We start from the raw sequence: 25,001 nt of genomic DNA, 5'->3' as shown, positions 1-25,001 counted from the left end.
TCATTCTCACTGCTTAAATTTCAAATTTCTGATTGTCTTAGCTCTAAATCTTGTTGCACTTGATTCTTAAATAATCTTGCATTGTCCAATAATAAATCCTTGTAGCCATTAACCTGTAAGTGTGGTAACACAAATCTGTATTTGTGGATTAACAGTTTGAGTTCAAGCTTGTTATGTCTCACAAGGACAAACCTGTTGATATCATTAATTCATTTTTATGGTTTTGATGAAGTAAACTACTTAAAAACTAATATATGTCTTGGGGAATTTTTTAATATAAAAAAATTATATTATTTTTTTTTTTAAAATATTTCATTGACTTAATGTAATTTGAATACGTTGAAACTCTATTTATAATAAAGGAAACAAGTAGATTCTAATTATAATTAAATTATCCTTATCTCAGTTACATCCATAGTTAAACACTAAAAGATAAGTCTTATAACATTTGAACAATTGGACATAAATAGAAGACTAACATAACTAAAACATTTTTAACTAAGGTTTTTTGTGAGATAATTTCATAAAATATTCAACCATATTAGTTTCGACTTTGTGAGACCTTTTACCGTGAGAATAAATTATTTTTTTAATAACATAAGATATATTTTAACATTAAACTCACTAATTTAATATAGTAATAAATAAATAAATATACTAATTTATCAATAACATAATATATATTTTTATGTATTATTAATTAATAATATATTACCACAAAATGTAAACCCATTGGTTTAATTAATTATACCAATGGGATCATTAAATAAATTAATGATTACAATTTATTATAAACTAATATACTAATTATGTGTGACTAGAATAAATTATAAATTTTTTTTTTAAAAATTAAAAAATACTAGAAGCAAATATAATATTGAATATAATAAATATATTATTTTATTAATAAACTGGGATAAAATATTAATAACACACACACACGCACACACACACACACAATTTACAACATAAAAGCTAACGTTTATGCCCTGGAATATAACAACGACTTCGTGCATTTAATATTTAATATTAGTTTAGTACATACGAACGATAACATACATGTTAAAAAGCAATAAGATACAACCATCAATGATTATTCTACATACTAGTCGCTATGACATTTCAAAATTGTATGACTCTTGTGGATTCTAATGCACGTCGCCTCCGCAAGTTTATTGATAGGTTGTCTTCATCCACAAGATCATTGCTATTATTGCTATCCTCATTTATACCTGCTAATTGGACCTCATCACCTCCTCCACCAAGCTCATCAGCCGAATTATCATCTTCCAATTCAAACACATTATTGTAATCCTCTCTACATATATAATTATGTAATATGCAACAAGTTATTATAATTTTTATCTGGATCTTATAAGAAAACGAAGGAGCGCCTTTCAACATTTGAAATCAAGCGTTTAAAGCACCAAAAGTTCGTTCAATAGAATTCCTCAAAGATGAGTGCCTTCAGTTGAATAACTATTTATCATTTCTAGGAAGGTTGTCTCCAAATTCTTGCAGATGATAATAAGTTCCTCGATATGGAGCCAAAAATCCTTGCATATTTGCATAACCAACATCGACTAGATAATATTTACTTATAATACAAAATATATTCAACCTAAAATAATTGAAGATAATAATAGTTAAAAAGAGATTGAATAAAAAATATTATTTACCTTCAAGTACAAAAAGTCTATCTTCCTGAGTCAATGCGTTCTTCAGTACACGGGAATCAGCTGCTGATCCCTCCCATCCAGCAATTACATAAGTGAATTGCATGTTAAATGTACATACTACCATCACGTTTTGTGATAGATAACCCTTTTTGTTCCAGAACCTTTGTTGTTCTTCAAGTGGGGTGTTTACTTTGATATGAGTTCCATCAATAGCCCAATACAATCCTAATTATAAAATTTCAATTAATACAAAGTAACTTTGTATATTAATCTAAAATTGTTCATTAGAGGCCAAATGATGTTACCTTAAAATACGAATAAAACATTGGATTGTTTAAAACTTTCGAGTGAGTGCGTTCTGAAGACCGTTTGATGTAATTAGATTGAAGTTTGACAATAGTATTCAACACCTTATTGAAATACCTACTTATGGTCTAGTTTGATCTATCAAACATCTCTACTATAACACTATACGATTGTTGTTGATCAACGGTTAGGGGAAATATGTAATTTGTTCTTCCACTGATGGTCTTTGTGGGTGATATAAATCCTTTACTATAAAGTATCTTTGCTAATTTATGAAACACAATTTGATTCATCCTGTAAACTTTTCAAAATTTAACAAGTGATTTCTCTGATGCCTTTTGCAAAAATCGGACCACCAATCCCACGAGGACGTAGTGCACGTCTATTCCTGTGGCTGAGATAGTATCTTCCCATGATGTACAACATACATGTGAATGCTATCATACTTACAATCCTTTCTTTGTCTTTCTTAATATCCACGAAAACCTGCAAATACAATCACCACAAGCACAATGACGACTACAAAAATAATTCATGTTCCTTCCTAAAAGTCATAAACACAAAAACATACCTTTATCTTCAATCATAACCTATCTTCAATCACACCTTTACACAACCATTTCCAATCACACATCCACAATATTCATCCACACAATAAGAACACAACAATCATGAAAACCCAAACCATAACCATAATAACATTCATAATCTATCAATGATAAGTCCTACAATGTCATAATTAAAAAAACATCAATAAAAAGTAAAACACTCATCTCAAAATAGATAGTGTACTTAAAACTCATTACTACATTTCTTCATTAAAAAAATCTTGAAGTCACTCGAGCCGCTCTTCCACTGTTCGCTTAGTAAACATGTCCCTTTTAATTTTCGTATCCAACCATCAAGGAGCGTGAAACTTCAAATTTTTTGACAAGTCCGGGATTTCCTTGAGGGCTTCAAACCAATTATCTCCGACTTTACCATCTTTAGTTTTGATAGCATCACGCAATACCGCAAAAAATTCCTTCATTGTATCAAGGAACATGAAAGTGTCATCAGTGGACATTTTTGGTCTCTTTCTACGACGACTTAAAGTTGACGATTTACCACTTCGAGACTAATCAGGTGCTGACTCTTTCCCGCTAAATAATGGTGATGGAGTATCTCTATCGACATCCTCGAGCCTGTCCAAGGGTGAATTTTCTTCTCATGCTGGACATCATTGCACACGTCTACGCTAGTTTGACTTAGTGTCCCCATCGCTATTGAGTTTCCCACTACCAAAGCCAATTTGTCATAAAGGGGGTAGCCTTGTTGTCTATATTTTTCAGCATCTTTATGCTCCTACAAGAATAAAACATCATTTAGATGACTGGGAATAGGGTTCTAGTAATGTGGATAACATACAAAATATTTTACAGTACATCATAATTTACTGACCTTGATATTGTCTTGCCATATAAAATAACATGTAATAACTTGGTGTGTGGTTGCATCCCAGCCAAACCCACTAGTGTTGAGACAATTCGTTACTGTTTGGTAACTTTTCTTCCATGATCTTGTTCGATTCTTGAGCTGCTCAACAATTTTTTTATTAGCTGCGTCTTTATTGAACCTATCGACACAATCCAAATACACCTCATGCTTCGTGTTCCCCATATTGACCTGTTCAACCAAGAGATCAAGCATTTTGCTGTCATCCTCGAAGGTCCAAATGTCATATGATCGAGGAGTTTGTTGTTTTCTTCCAACCATTTATAATCTAAATCCGACATGGACTTCATGCACAATTTTTTTATCAGCCAACCATTACCCGTCATAATAACTAGGGACACACATAAACACAAAAAAAAAAAAAAAAATACCATGTGTTGGATATTTATAACACCCAAATCTCCTCACCACATGGCAAGATCATTCCATAGCACTTCAAAAATATTCAACAACATTCTAAAATATTTCAAAATTAATCAAACTAATTCCGTTGCAAATGACTTGAACCATGCAAAAACACACCCATCAAGTCCAAATTCACCGAATACCCCTGGTAGAGCCCCATATGACTTCGCAGTCACTACGAACCGTACATCGTCAGTGATGGGGGTCGGGTTTCGTTGGCTAATAGACGTCCATGTAGGCGACTCAACCTTTTTTGAACTGGACTAAACACCCAAACCCTAAACCCTATCACCCCAAACTCTAAACCCTAATTGAGAACCCTAACAAATTAAAAAGAACCAAAAACCCTAAACCCTATCACCCTTAAATCGAGAACCCTATTTTTTTAAAAAACCTTAAACCCTAATTCAGACCTGAAGGCTAAACCGTAGACCTTAAAAACCCTAAACCCTAAACCCTATTACCCCAAAAACTGAAAACCCAATTTCATTTAAAAAAAAAAACCCTCTTGGACAACTTTTTTTTTAACTAACCATTACCCGTCATAGTAACTAGGGACACACATAAACACACACACACAAAAAAAAACCATGTGGTGGATATTTATAACACCCAAATCTCCTCACCACATGTCAAGATCATTCCATAACACTTCAAAAATATTCAACAACATTATAAAACATTTCAAAATTAATCAAACTAATTGCATTGCAGCTAACTAGAACAATGCAAAAACACACTCATCAAGTCCAAATTCACCGAATACCCTTGGTAGAGCCCCATATTACTTCACAGTCACTACGAACCATGCATCGTCGGTGATGGGGGTCAGGTTTCGTTGGCTAATGGATGCCCGTGTAGGCGACTTAGCCTTGTTTGAACTGGTCTAAACACCCCAAACCATAAACCCTAACTGAAAACCCTAAAAAATTAAAATAAACCCTAAACCCTAGACCTTAAACCCCCTAAAAACTCCAAACCCTAAACACTAAACCCTTAAAAGCCTATCACCCAAAAAATTGAGAACCCTAATTTTTTTGAAAAAAACCCTAAACCCTAATTCCAGACCTAAAGGCTAAACCCTAGACCTTAAAAACCCTAAAAGCCCCAAACCCTAACTCTAATCCCGAAATTAAACCCTATCAAGATGAAATTGAACTCTGAAAGCCCAAAACCCTAACTCTAATCCCGAAATTAATCCCTATCAAGACGAAATTGAACCCTAAATCCCATAATTAGGCCACAATCAATACAAATTACGCACATAAATTAAAATTAAATAAAATATAACACTAAATCATTTGAAATTAGGGTTTCGGCTTACCTTCTAAGAAGGGAGAGGGAGGCCGAGAGTGAGAAGAGAGGGAGGCCGAGATAGAGAAGAGAAAGGGAGACGAGAGAGGGAGAAGGAAGAGGGAGGCCGAGAGAGACAGGGAGAGGAGATGCGTAGACGAGAAGAAAGGAGAGGGGAGAGGAGATGCGAAGGGAGTGCGAAGACGAGAGGAAGAAGAGGGCGAAGACGAGAGGAAGAAATGAGGGGGCGAAAAAATTCGTCGGGAGAGGAAGGCCGAGGGAGAGGGAGAATGGAAGGGAAATGAGGGAATTCATTAAGATGACTCGCAAAATAGGTATGAAACTTAATTTTCCCATTTTTGCCTGAGAACATTACCTGACATGGTTCAAATGAAGTGGAAATCATTCAAAACTAACAGCCTAATCTAATGAACGGAGCAATGCGGGAGTAATTCAAGTACACTTCATTTTGGACTAACCCCCCCTTACCTAGACCAACAAAAGGGATTTTCATCTTCCAATCAGTTTATCCAAGCTAATAGATCGAATTTACATTGCAAAAATTGCTTGCTTTACAAGTATAGTTCAAGTTTGCCTCCTTAATAGCCTGATATTGCAAGAACAGCAATGAAATTGATTAGATCTAGTCTTAGGCAATTCTACCAAGATAAACAAGAAGAACAGTCGAAATGTTTTTGGACTTAAAAGCCATTAGTGGACCAATAGAAGGCATTAGTCAGCTAACAACAATCCAGAACTGAGTTAATTGAAACTTAGAATTGTGAGTAGTCGACCAACAAGGGCTTCTTTGGTTAACTCCGTGAAACTGCAACTGAAATCTCTGGGTCCTCAACTAAAAAATCATTTGACGATTAGTCCAAAGTTACACTACCATATCAAGGCCTGGAGGAAGCTCAATGAGTGGAGGAGAAAAGAAGGCTCACGCCTGAACTCCTCTCCACCAATCAAACATGGTTTTATTGGTTTAATCGATGGCATTTGTCACAGCACATGAAACAGTTCGACAGAGTCTAAAAACTCGGCCCTACCTGTCCTCCCCTCTTGGTCTAATTCAACTCCAAGGACCTCTTTTCTCTGCTTCTATAATTTTGTCCGTGAAGACGGCTCCTCCCTGTTTTAGGCCTAGAATTATTTGATGTTGCTGGAGTTCCCTAGACCAATTCTGTATTCCCCATTGCAAACATGGGGGGTCTCTACGTGCCCCTTCCGATGCATCAGAATGCACGGACCTTTATCAAGTAAGAAACTGTTGTGGGAGCATTTCTTCAAACAGTTGGCTATAAGTGGGCAGCTGGGCTTCAGTATCTTCGTTTTCTACTCTCAGATGAACCCTTTGAAGATGGAGTGCAGGATTTTTAGTGCTCGACATCACAAGCTTGGCAGCAGAAAAAAGATGAACTGGTGAAGCTTTCCACTATCTGTAAAGGACGGGAGTATTATTTGCGAGTTTGAATATAATTTGGTGCCCCTGAGTCCATCACCGTGACTGATGAACCTTGCCGATCACGTTAATGGATTCTCTCAAGCATACCCATAAATTAAAGAAAAAGAAATCTTTATTTCTGTTTCCAAAGCCCTCCAAACAAGTTTTGTGACTCTCCAGATTCAAACTCAAATCCATGCAGACTTATTCATGATATATGTGCTCCTCTAATTATAAATCAGAAAGAAAGTTGGATTCGATATTGAAAAACATCTCCCATTACCTTTGACATTTGAGGAACCTATATATTGGAGCATTTTTTTTTTTTTTGGAAATAGGGACCACCTTGAATAATGCACTTTTCCCTATCTCAATCACTTACAGCTTCACATGGGTTCTTCTTGTCACTTCTTGACTTGTTCTCAAGGCTCCTTACCAAGGTCTGCATAGACGGCTACTAGTGGATTATGACCTACTTGCATTATAGAGGAGACGGATTGAAAAGTGAAGACACTTGTCTGGCTTTAATTACCTATAACTCATGCTTCCATAGATGTATTAGTAAATGTATTCTAATTGGTGTCTATGTCAATGAATATACCAGACATGAGCTATTCTGGATTCCTCTTGTTCTTGCCATTCCACTGCTTTTTAAACCAAGTAAAATTACCCTTGATGTTGTATGAAAAACCTCATAGAAAGGAAATTAAACAAGAACGAGTTACAGATCACAGAAGGACTGAATTTGGGTATCTTCTAATGAATTCACCAAATCTGCAGAATAATGTAAGAAAATGGTGATATCTTACATTTTAGTGACATGACATGTTTTTTCAAAGAGATCACCTAAAAAGAGGAGGAATCGTTTAAAGATTTATCAGCTGATGAAGGCCTTGATATGTGCTATCATTTCATGAGTACGAGTTTGGGAGTTGGGACAGTTATGGAGAATCTGGAAGGCGTGACCTACTCCTGTGTAAACGATCTGTTCCACGCTCTTCCCTGCGCTCTTCATGGCAGCACAAAACTCCAAGTTCCGGTCCTTCAATATGTCAAGATCCGAGATGCAGACCATCGTGGGCGGCAGACTCAGATTTTCCAGGTTAGGGGCTCCTTTGGACAGAGGGTTGCACCAGGAGTGATCCCGATTTGCCCCTGGGGGGAGGGCCAACCTCCAGTAGGCGTCCGATGCTCGGAGGCTGAGGGCGGAGCTCGCAGGCTGCACCATGTTCCTCTCAGACGCGGTTCGAGCCTCCCCAGCAAAGAATGGCTGTATAAGAACAACCCCTTTTACGCTCACCGGTTCGAGTGCTGTCGACAATCGGAGGCGAGTGGCCACATTGTACGCTAAACAAGCGCCGGCGCTGTCGCCACCAACAAACACCTTCGAAAAGTTGCACCGGGCGGACCACCAGCTCTGCTCTTCGCTGTTGCTGACAGCTTGCTGGCGCACCCATTTGACCGCAGATATGCCATCCTCAAACGCGGCCGGAAGGCAGTGTTCCGGTGCTAGGCGGTACTTCACGGACATGATCATACACACGGCTGCAGAAGCTAACTTGGCGAGGAACTCGTGGTAGCTTCTCCATGCAGCGGAGCCGACACAAAATCCTCCTCCATGGAAGTAAACAAGCAAGGGTAGCTTGGTTTGGCATTTGGGGACATAAAACCTCGCCCATACGCCATTGAAATCGTCCACGGTAACGTCCTTGCAGGTCACATCCGGCACGGTGGAAAAGGTTGCGGACACATTCTGGACGATGGGTGATCGTTCTACATGCCCATCTTTATAAACTCTAATGAGCCCTTCAATCTCCTCGACCACCGGGCCATGCTGACCATGGCCGTTCCCAACATAGGAACTAAACCTTGAGTCTCTCAGAGAAATGGCACCCATTCTTCTCCTTCTCAAATAACGGCTAAGACTAGGACTCCACCCTAAAGGCTATTAGAGAGATATAAACTATTCTTTAGAATTGGTTGTGCCAATGGCTCGGAGATAGGTCTCCTTATATAGCACAAATGAGGATAAGGCCTGGCCGAAAGTTCAAGAGGAAGAAGAAGTGTCCCTTCAATTTCTAAAAAAGTGGGCAAGAGGAACTGAACCGCAGGCCCAAATGTATAGGGATGCCAGTGGCGGGTCCTCCATCTCTATTTGACTTTTCTCCACTTCCTAATTCACGTCACCCGGCCTTAATGTGAGCTGTATCATCTCTCATGAGTGGGTTGGTTGTGGTTTTTCCACAAATGGATGCAAGCCTTTTCTTCACTCTCTTTCTCTTTCTCTTTCCCTCTGGTAGAAGCGAAGGTGAACCGCCGATGTCACCTCCTACTTTTTCTGAGCCGATTAATTAAATGGAGATATAACAATGGCGGGATATAGATAATGCTTCAGTGTGTCAAAGTCAGCAAATTATTTAATCAGAAGACCCTTTCGTAGTTGCTACTGGAACCAGCAATTTTTTGTCATTTGTTGAACAGAGGAACCAGTAAAGATATCATTGCATTTGAGAAATTTCCAAGCTGCTACTGGAAGCAAAGACGCAGTGGAGGGGGACAAAGAAGAAGTAGCTCGAACAGAAAGCAAGCGTGAATGCTTTTCAATAGATTAAGATAGAGCTTGATGATTTATCGGTTACACACCCATTTTCATTTTCAAGCTCTGAATTAATCTCCTTTGATTAGCTCCAGCATTGTCTCGACGGATCAAAAAACATCTTTTCCGGCTTCTGGAAAACTGTTTTTTACTGTTCCAGATTGTTTCTCTTTGAGGGAATTAAACGCTCTCAGATTCACAGTTCTGATGTTCAGATGGTACCGGACTTGGGGGACTTTCTGGTATTCTACTTTTCAATCCAATGTGCTCTTTTGCCTCACCTTTTTCTCCAGAATAAAGGCGGGTTGAGTAGTACACGAGCAGAATGTTTATAAACGCACACATCGTCTTCCCCCTCAAAAAAGTCTTCACAAGTACACATGGGTAGACATCTTTATTCCTGTAAAACATTCGCTCTTTTTATTCTCTCCTTTTTGACCAACCCTCTTGCTTGCAGCTTCTGAGACTATCTCAATTCGTCCGACCTGAAGATATTGGTTCATTTCTTTCTTTCTTTTGAAAGTAAATTGATCTCAATGTTTTACCTTCTTGTGAATCTTGTCTTTTGGCTTCTACCACTCAAGGAGGGACAATAACAAAGGTCAAAAGAATGGGGAAGCTTCAGTTTTCTTTGATGGTTTCAGGAATCCAAGAAATCTTTTTCTCCTCGACGAATAAGTAAAGAAGAACAAAATACAAATGATTCAACTGAAAATAGAAGAAACAATTCAGAAGATGTGATAAGATGGGGAAATGGTCAAGGAATGAAAGACTTGTGACTTGAGAGTGATCAATGGAAAAGCGTAAAGACGACGAAATCAAAGTCGATTGAGATGCGATATGATTTTCTGCAATCTTTGATAAAATTTCAGTCACTATCGATCAAATGCTAGGACGGTTGGGGCTTCCATAAATCGGAATCCAGAGGCACCACGACAAGCTCAATGTTCGTCAGGGGTCAGCTTCAATTTGCAGACTTGCAGTCTTGACTGAAGATGACCCGGTATCTTGACCCAGCTGCGAATATCTTCTCAAGATTGTATTCATGTGAGGCACAAGAATATTTTGCAAAATCTGAATTAGTCGGACGCAAAAATGCTCTTCCTTTCTGAGCTGAGATTCTTGTGGTAGAGAAGTCGACGAACAAGCACACTGAAAACCATATTCGGAGAATTTGTATCTGCTTTCGTCCTTTCTTTTTTCTTTTCCAAATCTTCTCGGAAACCTTTTCATCAAGTCCAGCCGACTTCAATCCATTAGATTTACCCATTTAATTTAATACTGTGGATTCATGAAGCCCAGAAGGGGGGTTTGTAGAATTGCCTTCAATAAACATCTGCTAGCAGAAATGGATATAAATATTTTCCTACGGGCTTTAAAATTCTCTTTCAATCCCTGGTTGGAAGTCCCGTGACATGGTTCTAATTTCAAACTTTGAACTAGAAAACCACTCAAAAAACCTGACAAACGCCACCAACTCAGACACAGAAAACCTGACTCAAGTTCACTTCTGGCTAAAAAATAAAGAGACGCATCAGCTGACCTTAGCCTTATTTACTGAAGAAAGTTATCAGGAGTAGGCAAATTTTTCAGCGTCCAGCGACCAGCCCTTCCACCTGAGGGATCTGCCAGGAACAAGAAATGCACTCACAGCCGGTGGGATTTTCTGCTCCTGCTTTGTCAATTACAGGATCAATTAACATTTCCAGACTGAAATTGCTGAGCCCTTAACTGAAAGCCTTAACATCTTCAACCTGCAACCTGGTCTTTCAGAAAAACACAATGAGAGAAACAATTTAGTCAAACCAAAAACCAAGCACATACAGGATACTCGACAAAATGCTGCAAAGGGATCTATCATCTCTCCTAAAGTACCTAGGGAGTGCCCTTAATTACCACAAAGAATACTGCACAAAACTTGACTTAAACTTTGTTGGCTCCTTTCATTGTTTAGCCTTGAAAACCGGAGATCTTGCCAATGTCTCAACATCTACCTCTTTTGTCACCTTGTATGCCAGAAGAGGTTATTTGGATTCTTCATGATCTCTCTTTCATGGCATCTCTAACAAAGATGTCATAGCATGAAATGCAATGATGAGTGCATGCCTTCATAATAAATGCTTCATTAGTGCATTAAGATTATTTGGATACATGCTGACAGATATGGACTTCGATTCTACCACTCTACTCATTGTTATATCTGCACTGTCTAATTTGAAAAAGTTACAGCAAGGCAGGGTTTTGCATGGAATAACCTTAAAATGGGAGCTGAACTCAAATCGTTTCCTTGGTAATGCACTATTAGACATGTAGGCAAGGTGTGGAGAGTTGAATTGTGCTGAGCTTATGTTTGCAAAGATGGAATTTAGAGACTCGACTTCTTGGAATTCAATGATTGGTGGGTATCCTGAGAAATCATTAAGTTGTTTTACCAAGATGCACTTCTTGGGTATCCATCCTGATAGCACTAGTCTTTGTAGTGCCATCTCTGCATGTTCTTGTCTAGGAGAACTGTCTTGGTGCATCTATTCATGGGCTAGGGATAAAGCTAGGGTATGATGAAACAAGCAATCTTTCAGTCACCACCGCCCTGATTTCGTTCTACTCAAAATGTGACTTCATGGATGCAGCAGAAAAGCTATTTACAGGGCTCACACACAGTGATGTGATTTCATGGAACTCAATGATTGATGGGCTAGCAGAGCAAGGAATAGCCACAGAAGCCTTCGATTTTTTTGCATAAAATGCAATTAAACTGGACTCAGCCAGATTCAGTTACAGTGCTAGCCTTACTACAACTATGCACAAAGTATGGTTTGTTACGTGAAGGAAAAACCGTTCATGGATTTGCAGTACGTAGAGAGTTACGGTTCGATTTGCCAGTAACTAACAGCCTTTTGGACATGTACATGAATTGTTATGGTTTAAGATTTGCTTACCATCTGTTTACATCCATGGACCACAGAGATTTTATCTCATGGAATACAATGATTGGCGGATACTCGTATAATGGGGAGTCAAAAGAAGCTAAAATGTTGTTTCAAGAATTGCTTCAGGTCCACAATGCAGGTTGTCTACTGTTTTAGTCATTCTCCCTTCATGCAACTCTGAAAAAGACGTCCAGTTTGGAGAATCTACTCATTGTTGGATTGTCAAATCTGGATTTCTCGAAGATTTTTTGGCTGTTAATGCACTGATGCTGATGTATCTTAACTGTAGAGACGTGAGATCTTCTATCTCATTGTTGGAGACCAACAAGGATATAGCTGATATTGTTTCCTGGAACACGATTATAGTGGGTTCTGTGCAAAATGGTTGTTACATTGAGTCACTGAAAGCTTTCAACAAAATGCAGTCTGATACAGACATCGGTCCAGATTCTATAACACTGGTGAGTGTTATCTCAGCCTCAGGAAATCTTGAACTCAAGTACTATGGAGCCTTTATTCATGGACTTGCTCAGAAAACACTGAGCGAAAATGATATTCAGGTGAAAAATGCATTAATAACTATGTATTGTCGGTGTAGAGACATTAGAATTATTGTTTTATAAGAGTCCCTACAAGAACGTTTGCTCATGGAATTGTATGTTATCTGGTCTGGCACTGAACAAGGATGGTAAACAGGCCATAGAACTCTTCCATCATCTTGAATTTAAACCAAATGAGTTTACGCTCGTTAGTATACTAACTGCTTGCACTAAATTGGGAGCTCTAAGAATGGTCGTGAAATTGATGGTTATGTGGTTCGATATGGTTTTCAGGGGAATAGTTTTATATATTCAGCACTTGTGGATATGTACAGTAAGTGTGGAAGGTTGGAAGCAGCTGTTAAAATATTCAGAAGTTCATTGGACAAATCAGTTGCATCAAATGATTTCTGCATATGGATTTCATGGGTATGGTACAAAAGCAATCAAACTATCTAACTAGATGTGTGATTTAGGAATTGTAGTTACTTCAAGCACCTTCATCGCCCTAATATCAGCTTGTACCCACTCTGGGTTCGTTGATGAAGGTTGGAAACATTATAACTGCTTGGTGAGGAAATTTGGAATTAAGCCCACCATAAAGCACCATGTTTGTATGGTGCACATGCTTGGTCGAGCTGGAAGGCTAGATGAGGCTTATGAGTGTATTAAGAGGATCGCAAATCCACCAGAATCAGGTGTTTGGGGGGCTCTTCTGAGTGCTTGCAAGGATCATGGAGATCTTGAAATGGAAAAATCTGTTGCTGAACATCTAATTGCCTTAGAACCTGAGAATACTGGCTATTATATTTTGCTGGCAAATATGTACTCTGCAGCAGGAAGGTGGAATGATGTAATAGAAGTTAGGAAAGAAATTCAAGATAAGCAGTTGAGGAAGCCACCAGGTTGGAGTTCTATTGACCTTTTGCCCTGAGAATACTGGCTATTACATTTTGCTGGCAAATATGTACTCTCCAGCGGGTCGGGCCAACTCGGACCGAGCCAACCCGGTTCGGTCAACCTGACTCGGCCCACTTATTTTCTGCCTCGGTTATACGTCCTGGTCCCGAGTTCTATACCTATTTCTTCGGCAGTAGGTTTGAATTTCTAGATTCATAATTTTTTCTTTTTCCACCTTTAGTTTTAGTGTGAATCTAGTGTTGAATTTGTAACATAATCATTGGAGGTGTAAGTAAAACAGATTCAAAGGATGGTAGTAGTTGAAGTTGAGCCGATAGATTAGATGGTCTTTGTACTGAGAATGGAAGACACTATGAACTCAGGATGCATCCATGAAGAAATACAACAACCAGAACAAATTAGAAATCAGTCTCCCAGATAGGAAGAGCATTGGTAACTCAGTTCTAATTACCTTAAAAAGAGTTGCCAGATCTTTCATATTCAAGCATGATATGGGCAGCCTTACAACAACTCTGAGAGACCATAGGCTTGGGTTCCTTTTAAAAAATCACATCTTGTTTAATATCTTGCAAATTCATATCTAGTAACTCATATCTTGTTTGACATCAGTATGATTGGATTACATGGACAGAAATGATGGTTTGAGTTACTTTAATTACTTAATTTTATGTTTAATATATTTTTATTGCACTGGAGTCGAGGAAAGATACCACCCACTCTAAACAAGGGCAGTCTTTAGGGCAAGAGGGATGACAAGATGGAGAAGGTGGTTTCATCTGATGCGGAGGTGTGGTCATATGCTGAAAAACTGGGTGCCAGAAGAGATTCTAGAGATGCCCTGAGCGTATCTGGTGTTATATATACATTTGTTTTATTTGCAGTGTTAGCAGCAGTAACCATGAATTTGATCTTGTATAAAAATGAAGTTAATACAGTTTCAAGTGCTGTTCACATCAGCTTTAATGTAGCAGTTTTTACTCTTAGCCTAGTTCTATGTTCATAAAATGTTTCAGATTATCTGTATCCTCCATGAGTTGTATTTTACCTCATTTTGGAAAGAAAAGGCTCCATAGGAATCAAGGATAACTCTGTGTAGCATAGCTTATATACTTGTTCAGTGGTATTCCAGCATTCCTGTTTATCTGTTGCTTCCTTTGGACCTCCATGGTCAAATTAGTCTTATTAGTCCAGATTAAGATTGTTAAAATCAATCTAGTTTTCTTTGTTGGTTTTTCAAGGTGAGTCCAACGCAGCAAAGGCATGTGAAGAAGGATTTTCTGGTCTTGGGGCATGAAAGACTTACTTGAGATTCATCTGGGAGTTGTTCTACCTGAATTTGGGGGTGAGTGTTTGTAACTAGTAAAGCTTGGCTATTTAGGAGCAGCCTTCTCATTTTTGTGACCTTAGTTCATTTGAGAAGAAAGATAGAACTAGGGTAGGTCTAGGGATTATAGAAGGGAAGGCAAGAGCGTTACTTTCAGTAGTAAACTCACCCAACTAGCAAGGCCCCATAAGACCCCAACCCATCATAATTTGGTTTAGGTCAATTCAGTTTAAATGACCCATTGCGGAACAAAATTCATATTACATAACTGGAATGAGCAATATTATAAAATCCATATGGATGATTTACTATTCTGACAAGGTTTACACTACTTTAATTCTAGCCTGAATATGATATAGAGTTGGTTGTTCACGTAATCAAATTCTTGTTACATAAGACCTGAATTATTTGATTCTCAAGGCAGTTTAATTCCTCTGCTGTTGGTACAAAACTTCAAGAATCTAATCCACCAACAAGCTAGCTGGGGCAAAAACAAAACAACACAAAAAATCATACCCAGAGAGCATCTACAATGTCAGATTGTCTGGATTCTCAATTATCTTTGCAAACGTCTGAAGGAAGGCTGCCAAATCAGCACCATAGATAATCCGATGATCGCCGGTAACATTTACCTGATAAAATTGAAGAACACTCAGAAATCAGTGTGAGGCCATCAACTCCAATGGTCTATAACGAGAAAAATAAAAGAAGAAAACAGAAATTCAAGGAATTGATACTAGAAGAAATAACTGGTAGAAACCCATAACCCATCTTGCTCTAAGAAGGATCTACTAAATTCATCAAGTTGCTCCAAAGGATCAAAACTGTGAAAATAACCAACCCTCGCTAAAGATGGAAGGTATAGTAATAGTATTAATGACACATTATCTAACACTGGTGACAATATCAGCAAAAGAACGTTTAGCATCACTTGCGTTTCGACTAGCATTCGGATTTATATGCACTGGAAGTCCCCTCATTTAACTTTGACTTACAATGCTTGAGGAGCTAACATAACATTGAACAAATAATTTTTTCGTCTTTTTCTTTGAAAATTTGGTAAGTAATGCATCAACAAGTAGCATTTAGTAAGTAGTTTACCGTCAACTAAATCTACTTCTGTTGAGTACGACAGTGTTCCAGTTGCGTTTCTCCTCAATATCCATTACAGATAAAAAATGTAGTTACCATTAGGCAGAACCTACCATTATGTGCTCAAAGTTTTCAAGGTCAGAACTCTCACATTTATGCTCCTTTACCTCTAAAACATGGACCCATCCATCGCTCAGAATAAAAAAAACAAAAAAAAATACCCCTGCTTCGCTAAAAAAAAAAATGACATTAAGGAAGCTACTTGGGCCCGCACAAAAGATCCCTTCAAAGGTTAATATATGCTAACATAATGTGGATAAGTTTACCTCAATATTACAAACAGAATCAAAGGTCACTCACTGTTTATGACAGAAGGGGGGGGGGGGGGGGGGGGGAGGCTCAAATTATGAGAGGAGTCTAAAAGAAAAAAGAGCTGACTTTCTGGTTATATCATGGGTGTGAACACTTTAAGATTTCAAAGATCTCTCAGGCAGTTTAATAAAAAGTAATTGGAGGCTTCTGGCCAGTCACTTGGCATACATGTATAAGGAAGGCATTGAATGGAATACCCCTCCAGGTTTTTACTGTGTAACTTGCAGGTGCTCATAAGGCAACCTGGGACCTGCTGGCATTGGAGTGGGGTGGGGGTGTTGCCACATCAACCAGTAATTGACTGATACAAGCTAAACCATCTAACAGATAATTGGACCAAAGAAACTTTGAATGCATTTTTTTGATTCCATATTAAGATGCTAGGCATCAATCAAAGATTGCATATCTTTACGTTATTCATCAATCTCTTGAATCAAGATAAGCATGAGATGCAGAAGCTATGCTTTGACAAAGACACTTCCTGTATGCTCACAAAGGTACAAAAAATATGCAATTGTAACAGGTACAAAAAATTGTCAAGACCAGTTGCTTGATCAGTAATCAGACACAAAATGAAAACTATCCGCTCCGAGACTGCAGTGCAATTTCTCACTTTATCCAATAGAGCTAGGAAGCATGATATAACATAACAGTAAATCCAAATATCGATACCATTTGAATTGGGCCTAGGCCTTTGGGCTCAACTGCAACATGGGGTTAACTGGTGTGAGGTCCTGGGATCAGGCCTACCGTGGTATGGGGTGTGGTATGCATGAGTGATCAACACTAAAGCAAAAAAAAAAAAAAAATCATGATGCCACAGTAACTAAGTCGCTTGTTTACAACATTAATTTCCCTAACTTTATGTTCAGGGTGGCTTCCTCTAGTTTATTAAGTATGACAATACCAATCATATTTGAATTCCAACTATGAGAGATCATCAGCAACCCTCTATATCAAGGAGTGAAAGCGGCAGTGGGAAAGACATTTAAGCATAAGCCAAGGCATGACAGAATCATGCGCTCAAAGCCAAGGTAAATATCAAACACTAACAGGTATTGCCATATCAAGGGACCTCTGGCAACCAGCCAAATTTTCCCAAAAAGAATAGCAAAGGTTTCTAACTTATTAGTTTTCAGATGGTTTAACAAGTGTCTCATTAGCACCTAGCACCTTGTTTAAAGACAATTTTTTTTAAAATTTATTTATGATAATGAGAACAGAGAATTTGTTAGGAAGGAAACTCCTGAGGGAGGAAGTACAAGCAAAGAAACAAAAGCTATGAAAAAGGGAAAGTTTAGATGGGAGGGAGGTGCAAACAATGAGGTGTTACTGGGTGACTCCTCCCCTAGCTAAAGTGTCTGTCATGCTGCTGGTACACCTTAAAGTGTGCTGCCAAGAGATGGCTGCCCATTACGATGTCCGCAATTTCATCAAACACACTAAAAAGTGCTCTAAAGGGCTTTTGGCCCCAGCAACCCACAATTCATAACAGTGACAGAGTCTCCCTCAACAATGAGGAGGCTGGTGATTCTATCCACAATGAATCAAAGGCCTTGAAAGAGGGCTATTAACTCCATCACCGTTGCATCCCACCAGCCAAAAGGAGCAGGGAAAATAAGAAAAACATTACCAGTAAAACCTTTGACCAAACCTCCACCATCAATAGGGCCCAGATAGCCCCTTGAGCTGTCATCAAAATTTAGCTTTATAGATCCGTCAGAAGGGAACGCCCAAATAACAAGAGAGGGGACGTGAGGGTCAACATGATTGATCACAGCTCTCCTGTTTCTAAAAATAATGGAGCTAGGGATATGCAATGCGCCATAGAATTTACTCACCCATAAGATTACACAGTTGATAGCTGCTTTTGACTGCCCACGATTTTTTGCCAACCTTCAAATGTTCTTTTATTTCTTTCTTTTAAATGTTCCAAGTTACGGCAGCAACAACATCCTGAAAGCTTTCTCGATTTTGCCCCATGGAATGAAAATTGGTTGTTCAAGTTGCGCTTGGTTGGATTCCAGGAGGCAAAGTTGAAGAACAAACATGAGAGCAAACGTGTTCCAAAGCTGTCTGGAGAAGGGGCAATGGAGGAGGTGATGGTTTTTGCTTTCAAAAACTCTGTCACAAAGTTTACAGGTCGTTTTTATTGTATAAGAAAGTTTACAAGTTTGGTATCGTTTGCCCTTTTGCACAAATGATTCATCGTCCCTTGAAGCACACCATAGAAAGCGCTTGTCTTTGGGGGAGATCTAAAGTTTTCCATGAGATAGCATTGCTTGAGGTCATAACCACAAATATGTGCATATTGGGAGGCAATTGTGTATGCTCCAAAAGCCTCATGCCTCTAAATCCATCCTAACCAAAACCTCTAACATGTGTATTCTCTAGGAGGGACAAGAAGTTGTTTGCTTCTGATGTTCCATGGTCCCTAAGCACTCTTCTTAAGTTTAGGCTTCAAATAAGAGACTTACTGGCCCCAGTGAACAAATCTTTAACCGATATGCTACTGCCTGTAGCAACTCTAAAGATTCTCGGCTAAGAATCAGACTGATGCCACTCCTAATCCAAGTGTCGAGCCAAAAAGAGGTACAATCACGACTTCTGACATGGATAGATAAGCCATCTTCCATGTGATGCCCTCAATCTACAAATATGCTTCCAAATGCTTGATGCTTAGGCCGGAGGCCATGGAAAGGGCAGCCAAAGACAAATCGCATATTGGTACTTCCTCACTACTATCTTTCTCCACATGCTCTATTTATTGTCGCCAAACTTCCAAAGCTATTTAGTCAAAAGTTTCAATCTACTTATGACTGGACCAGACTGGCAAATATCTTCAAGAAGTAGGTGGGGAAAATTCACTCAGAAACTACCCAAACTGACCTAGAGAAATAGGCAAAGACACACTAGACATTTCCCGTCACAGTTTTCCTGTACTCTAATATCCTAGAATGTACTTTGAGCCCCTAATGGACTGCACAACCAACAGCATTAATCAAAATTAAGTAAAAAACACTCCAGCAAAGAGAAGTCATCAGCTTTTATGACACATGGAAAAGACCATCATCATTGTAAGAGCTGTATCTCAACTAGATTGTGGTTAGCAACTTCATTGAAGTACCTAAATTATCTATGATATAAATAATGGACTAAATTACCCTTAGACATACATACTTTCTCAATTTTCTGACTTCAACTACTTCTTGCCAATCAACCATCAACAAAGGTTTTTCTCCATTGAACACTGCCTACATGATCTACAGCCACAACTCTTGGCATCCTAATAAGTGAAATCCAGATCTGTCTTTCCGTGTTTTGCATGTATCTAAAAATTCTCACATCTGTCACCTTGATCTTTGTAGATGCTACTTCTTCACTTCCATACATCCCATTCTGAAAAACTTGGCTGGTCTAACAACTATTTTACAGAATTTTACACCACCTTTTCAATGTTACTTACCTTAGGCACCATATGAGTAGGACAGGGAAAACCCTTGCATGGCTTGTTATATATGTTCTTAATAAAAAAAATTGAAGTCAAGCCATCCATCATATAGAGATGGTATCTTTCCTTATACTTCCTTACTTCTCAGCACATCTGCGTAATTGGGTATGGAATGGCTTTAAGCAGGACATGGAGGGGGTTTCTAGTTTGAGGCTTTTGTGTCCATGTCTCACCAAAGGCTTGGAGTGTAGCATGCTTGAGTAATCAATGTTTACGAACAAAAGAAATAAAGTGCACAGCAGATGGATAGGTCACCATAACAAAGCCTGACATGGATAAGGATTTTTTCTCCATATCTCTATTTAATAACACAAGTAGTAGAACAGTGTAATTAGCTAGTGTTGCCAACCCTACATTTCTAAAATATAGGAACCAAAAATGAGTAGTTCCTTAATACTGCCAGCAGTTTAGCTTTCATTCCCAATACTTACGTGCCATATTTTCAAATAAGACCAGATTCTGAATAGGACCAGTAGAAATTAGTGAGAATTTGCCAATTTGAAAGGTAATTTTTTTCACTGATTTGTTTGATTAAATTTTTTTCCTCCAAGAAAAAGGTGGTTTCCTGACTCTCTCCCCTTATCTCCCAGTGCTTAAGGAGAGAAAGGGTGAATAAATGAAATTACCTGCAAGAATACAGGACTAACAAGTATGCTACCTTGGTGAACTTTTTTCTTTCTCTAGCAATCTTTGAGGATGAAGTACCCTACTTCACTACACAAAAGGTTCTGAATCCAGACTCCAGAACAAAACAAGATCAGTCTTGAAAGAGTTTCTTTTGCCAGTCCCAATTGTCTATAGACATAGAAGCATCATCTAATTCTACAACCCACCTAATACCCTCTGGCCAAAAACAAAAATACCAGAGGTGAAGACCATGCAGTTCTTGAGAAGGACAGGAAGGGAACCAAAGTAATCCAATCTGGAAGCACCATATCTGTGGATGTGCATACCGTGGTTCTGATAATCAAACACTTCTAGATAAGAGAAGATGAAGGCATTGCCATATATAGGGTAAACCAGAGGAAAGAAAAGGCAGGTTATTGACAGGTAAACCAGGGTTATCCATCTCGACGAGTTGACTCACATGTCAGGCAAATCATCTCGGATTTGACCAGTTCTGCAACAAATCAAAAGGTCTAAGCCTAGGCAAAGAGACATCTCAAGTTTTGGGTACACTGATATAGACAAGAGGGGTAAGCTTGGGGTAAACTGACAGTTAGTTTTTGCAAAATAGGAGAACCAGTAAAAGAGGAGGGGACAGCTGCAAACTCTCTACTCTATTTAATATGTCAAACCATGAAAGCAGGCCCATCAAGACCCTTTTATTGTACATCTTACATGGTTTAACAGACAAAAGGTATTACTTTAAGAGAACAAAAGTATTCCATAGAGCAACTTTCTATAGAAATGAAAACTCCAAAACATTTCAAGATTTTCCAACCAAACAGGAAAACTAAAATTTAAAAGTTATAAGAAAAGACTTAAGTTCACACTACAATACATTACTCAACCAACCACAAAGAGAGAATGCCACAATTAATAGCTAAAATTGTCATAAGAATTGAAGTGAAAGAAGAAGAATACTAACTGTTTCTTTTTTTTTTTTTTTTTGAAAACAAGAAGAATAATACAAGACCGCGAACTGTTAATGTGCCCCTCAACATTTGAATGGAATAAAAGAACATTCACCAAGATTTTCAGCCTCTTTTGCACCATGAAATTTGCACCCAGTCACATTTATACATGTCACCATCAAGACTCATAATAGGAGTTGTTTTCTATTTTGGATGGTGAATTCATTAATGAAAGGCTCCTACTAGGACTTGTTATACTCTTTTATAAATTTGAAAAAACAAAAGAAGAAACATACTAAATTTACCTGCATTTTACTCTTAACGCTGAAAAAACCATCTGCATCTGCCACAACTGTTGGTTTTGATGCTCCCACAGCCATAATAGCCCCCTGCAAAAAAATCAACCACGAGTAGCTTAACATGTTTCATGTTAACTTCACAAGAAATCCACTAAACCAAGAAAGCCATCCAAGCAACTGACCTGGCCTGGAGGAAGGATTGCATCAAATCTGTCAACTCCAAACATACCCAGATTGGACAGAGTAAAGGTGCCTATAAAAAAAATTGAAGAGTTCATGGCATTGACCTCATACCTCAAAATGCAGAAGAAAGTAGAAAATATCAAAACTAAAGTTAGAAACCTGAATTGTACTCTTGAGGCTGAAGTTGCTTTGCTCGAGCTTTATTTACCAATTCTTTCCATTTTTTAGAGAGCAAGTAAAGGTCCAACTGCAGAGATGAGTGGAAGATTTAAAACTTGTAAACTTATATTAGAAACAAAGACCACATAATTTTAAGGTTTCCAGTATAGACCTTATCTGCATCCTGAAGAACAGGAGTGATAAGGCCACCATCGATCGCAACTGCTACAGAAATATTAATGTTGCTACTGTATGTGAAACTCTTCCCATCTTTGCAACTCGCGTTCACAATCGGATGTTGAACCAGGGCCATAGCTGCTGCTTTCGACAATATTGCCGTCATTGTTACCCCCTTAGGTTTCACCTGAATTCGAACAGGAAAAAAAATAATCATTTTCAAATAAATGGCAAAAAAAAAACGAAATCCTCCTTAAACCACAGGAAAGAAATGGTGGAATGTAATAGTGAAAATTAAGAGTCAATAGATGTAACCCACCAGAATCAATAAGGACCAGCAAAAAGGAAAAATACAGTAAATGGAGCACTTCACGAGAATTTAAAGAAGAAATTTCAAGTTTCCTCAAAGTTCAAGTGATTAAAGGACGGAGAGAGACAGAGACAGAGAGAGGTAGAGAGAGAGAACCTTTTCATAAAGAGCGTCCAGTGCATCTGTTGCAATCGGATAGCCAACACGGAATGTAGGCACAGAGAGACTTTCAACCATGTTTTTGGAAACAGCGGCTTGCATGGTGGTAAAAGGGACAACTGACGCCCCTGGAATTTCAGGAAGAGGAATGGTTTTAGAAGGCGGGGTTGGCGCAGATACAGAGGTGGGAGCAGTAGCAGAATCCAGAGTTTTTCCCACGCTCACATTCTCCTTGGGCTTAATTCCCGCGGCAGCCTCAATATCAGCTGGGGTAATTCTCCCATATGATCCACTCCCCACAATCGAATTGATATCGATCTTATGCTGCTTTGCGAGCTTTTTGGCGTAAGGCGTTGCAACAATCTTCCTCGGCCCTTCCGGAGGTGCGGCTGAGGGAGCTGCCGGGAAAGGAGGAGCAACCTTGGCCGGAGGAGGAGGAGGAGGAGGAGGAGGAGAAGGCGAAGGGGAAGGGGCAGCAGAAGCCGCGGAACCGCTGTTAGCGGCTTTGGCTTTGGCCTCAGCAATCTCCTCCTCAGTCTCCGCGAGAATCCCAATGGGAGCTCCAACAGGAGCAGTCTCACCATCCCCGACAACAATAGCAGCGAGAATGCCATCATAGAAGGTCTCAACGTCCATGTCAGCCTTGTCAGATTCGACAACAACGACACTCTCACCCTTGGAGAGAACGTCACCCTCGGATTTGATCCACGACACGATTTTCCCTTCGGTCATGGTAGAGCTGAGAGCGGGCATGAAGATCTCCCGGATCTTGGCACGCACGGTGAGGCCTCTGCTACGCAGGTGGCGTCGGTTGCCCCGGCACGAGAAAGGGGCCGTAGGGGAGAGGGAGGAAGAGAAGGAAATGGACGGGGATGAGGACGAGAATTTGGCGAGCAGCGCAGATGACCCAGCGGCAGCCATGATGGATTCAAATCACAGCTCTTGAGTCTGCAGTCTTCACAGAGCTGCTGAGGGAGAAAACCGGAGACGGATCTCAGAGCTCAAAATCACTGCTTGGGATGCGAACGTGGAAATAGGACTACAGAATGAGCATTTGAGGAGTAAGGAAAAAACAAGAAGAGAGACGGAGGCGGAGAAGTCGAGGAGAGAGTTGGATGGTGTTCGTTGGGGAAGATACAGCGCGATTCAGTGGTAACATCGCTCTGGGCGTCCCTTCTCTCCTCTCTCTCTCTCTTCGAGTCTATCGGGCCTAGTGAAATTTATTTCGGTGTCCATTTATTTCATTAAATTAGTAATAAAAATTAATATTAAATAAAAGTATAGGTTAATACTTAGTTATAATATGTTACGAATTGGAATTACAGCCAAATATAATTTATTAATTAAATTGAATATTATAAATATTTATTATTTTTATTTATAAATCAAACTTATTAATAATATACATTACTAAGTATTTAATATAAATATTAATGTGACCCGAAATTGAATTAATATAACTAACTTAATTTAATTTGAACTTATATCCATATTTATTAGTTATGGTTGGTATTTAATGTTGATCACTCATCCATAATATTTAATATTATAATAATAATTATTATTATTTAATATAATATTTTAGATTATATTAGAAATTTGATATTAGTATTAGTGTGTTAAATTAAAGATTAATACTTTTTAGAATTTTTTAAAAGAAAAATATGGGAGAGATTCGGGTTTACAGACTCCTCTCCCGTATTTATAACTTAAAAAATACTAAAAATTATATTTACATTCTTGATCTCTCTTAAACCCGAGGAAATGACTTTCCTAAAAAACAAAGTAAATAATTAGATATACCTTATAACAATCTCCCTCGAGCTAGAGCATAGAGCTTCACTTTGTTATAAAATATGTCTCTCGATTCCCATTTCAACCATAAAAATAAAATAAAAAATTTGGTCTTCAACAAAACGTTTATTTCAAAAATTATGTCAATGTGATTTCACTCTTTAAAATTTTAAAATCTTGTGATTTTTGGGTCTTCGGCTTTTGAGCTTGCACTTACCATAAGTATTCTTCTTTTTATCCCCCTCAAGTTGAAGAGTATAAGGCAATGATACTATCTTGAATATAAAAAATATATAAAGAGACAATAACAATCATCTTCCACCATCTCCATCTAAATAATAGACCATCTTGAAGTGTTTTAAATACTATAGCACACATGGACTCTCACAACTCTAACTAGAAGGCAAAACATAGAAGGTTTTTCGGATGTAGATTGG

At 38.6% G+C, this 25,001-nt stretch overlaps 3 protein-coding genes across 3 annotated transcripts; 1 reads left to right on the top strand and 2 right to left on the bottom strand.

Moving 5' to 3' along the window:
- Nucleotides 1-7,299: 7,299 nt before the first annotated feature.
- LOC137957037 (probable carboxylesterase 17) lies at nucleotides 7,300-8,584 on the bottom strand. Its single transcript, XM_068804737.1, has one exon. It carries the CDS (start codon nucleotides 8,516-8,518, stop codon nucleotides 7,499-7,501), a length of 1,020 nt encoding a protein of 339 aa, XP_068660838.1. The 5' UTR covers nucleotides 8,519-8,584; the 3' UTR covers nucleotides 7,300-7,498.
- Nucleotides 8,585-11,368: 2,784 nt separating this feature from the next.
- Nucleotides 11,369-13,620, top strand: LOC137955058 (pentatricopeptide repeat-containing protein At4g19220, mitochondrial-like). Its single transcript, XM_068801931.1, has 4 exons — nucleotides 11,369-11,526; nucleotides 12,287-12,707; nucleotides 12,981-13,062; nucleotides 13,172-13,620. The coding sequence occupies exons 1-4, from the start codon at nucleotides 11,369-11,371 to the stop codon at nucleotides 13,618-13,620; spliced, it is 1,110 nt and encodes a 369-aa protein (XP_068658032.1).
- Nucleotides 13,621-15,196: 1,576 nt separating this feature from the next.
- Nucleotides 15,197-23,964, bottom strand: LOC137955704 (dihydrolipoyllysine-residue acetyltransferase component 4 of pyruvate dehydrogenase complex, chloroplastic). The gene is made up of 6 exons (XM_068802782.1): nucleotides 22,768-23,964; nucleotides 22,297-22,488; nucleotides 22,125-22,212; nucleotides 21,965-22,035; nucleotides 21,789-21,872; nucleotides 15,197-15,563 (listed from the first exon to the last, which is right to left on the bottom strand). The coding sequence occupies exons 1-6, from the start codon at nucleotides 23,689-23,691 to the stop codon at nucleotides 15,459-15,461; spliced, it is 1,464 nt and encodes a 487-aa protein (XP_068658883.1). The 5' UTR covers nucleotides 23,692-23,964; the 3' UTR covers nucleotides 15,197-15,458.
- Between the last annotated feature and the right edge of the window lie 1,037 nt (nucleotides 23,965-25,001).

This window comes from Aristolochia californica, unplaced genomic scaffold, assembly GCF_029961685.1.
Source record: "Aristolochia californica isolate CCGP_79_NKW_82.1479 unplaced genomic scaffold, dmAriCali1.0.hap1 SCAF_2, whole genome shotgun sequence".
In the NCBI taxonomy this organism is placed as follows: domain Eukaryota; kingdom Viridiplantae; phylum Streptophyta; class Magnoliopsida; order Piperales; family Aristolochiaceae; genus Aristolochia; species Aristolochia californica.
This window is presented reverse-complemented; position numbering and strand designations above follow the sequence as displayed.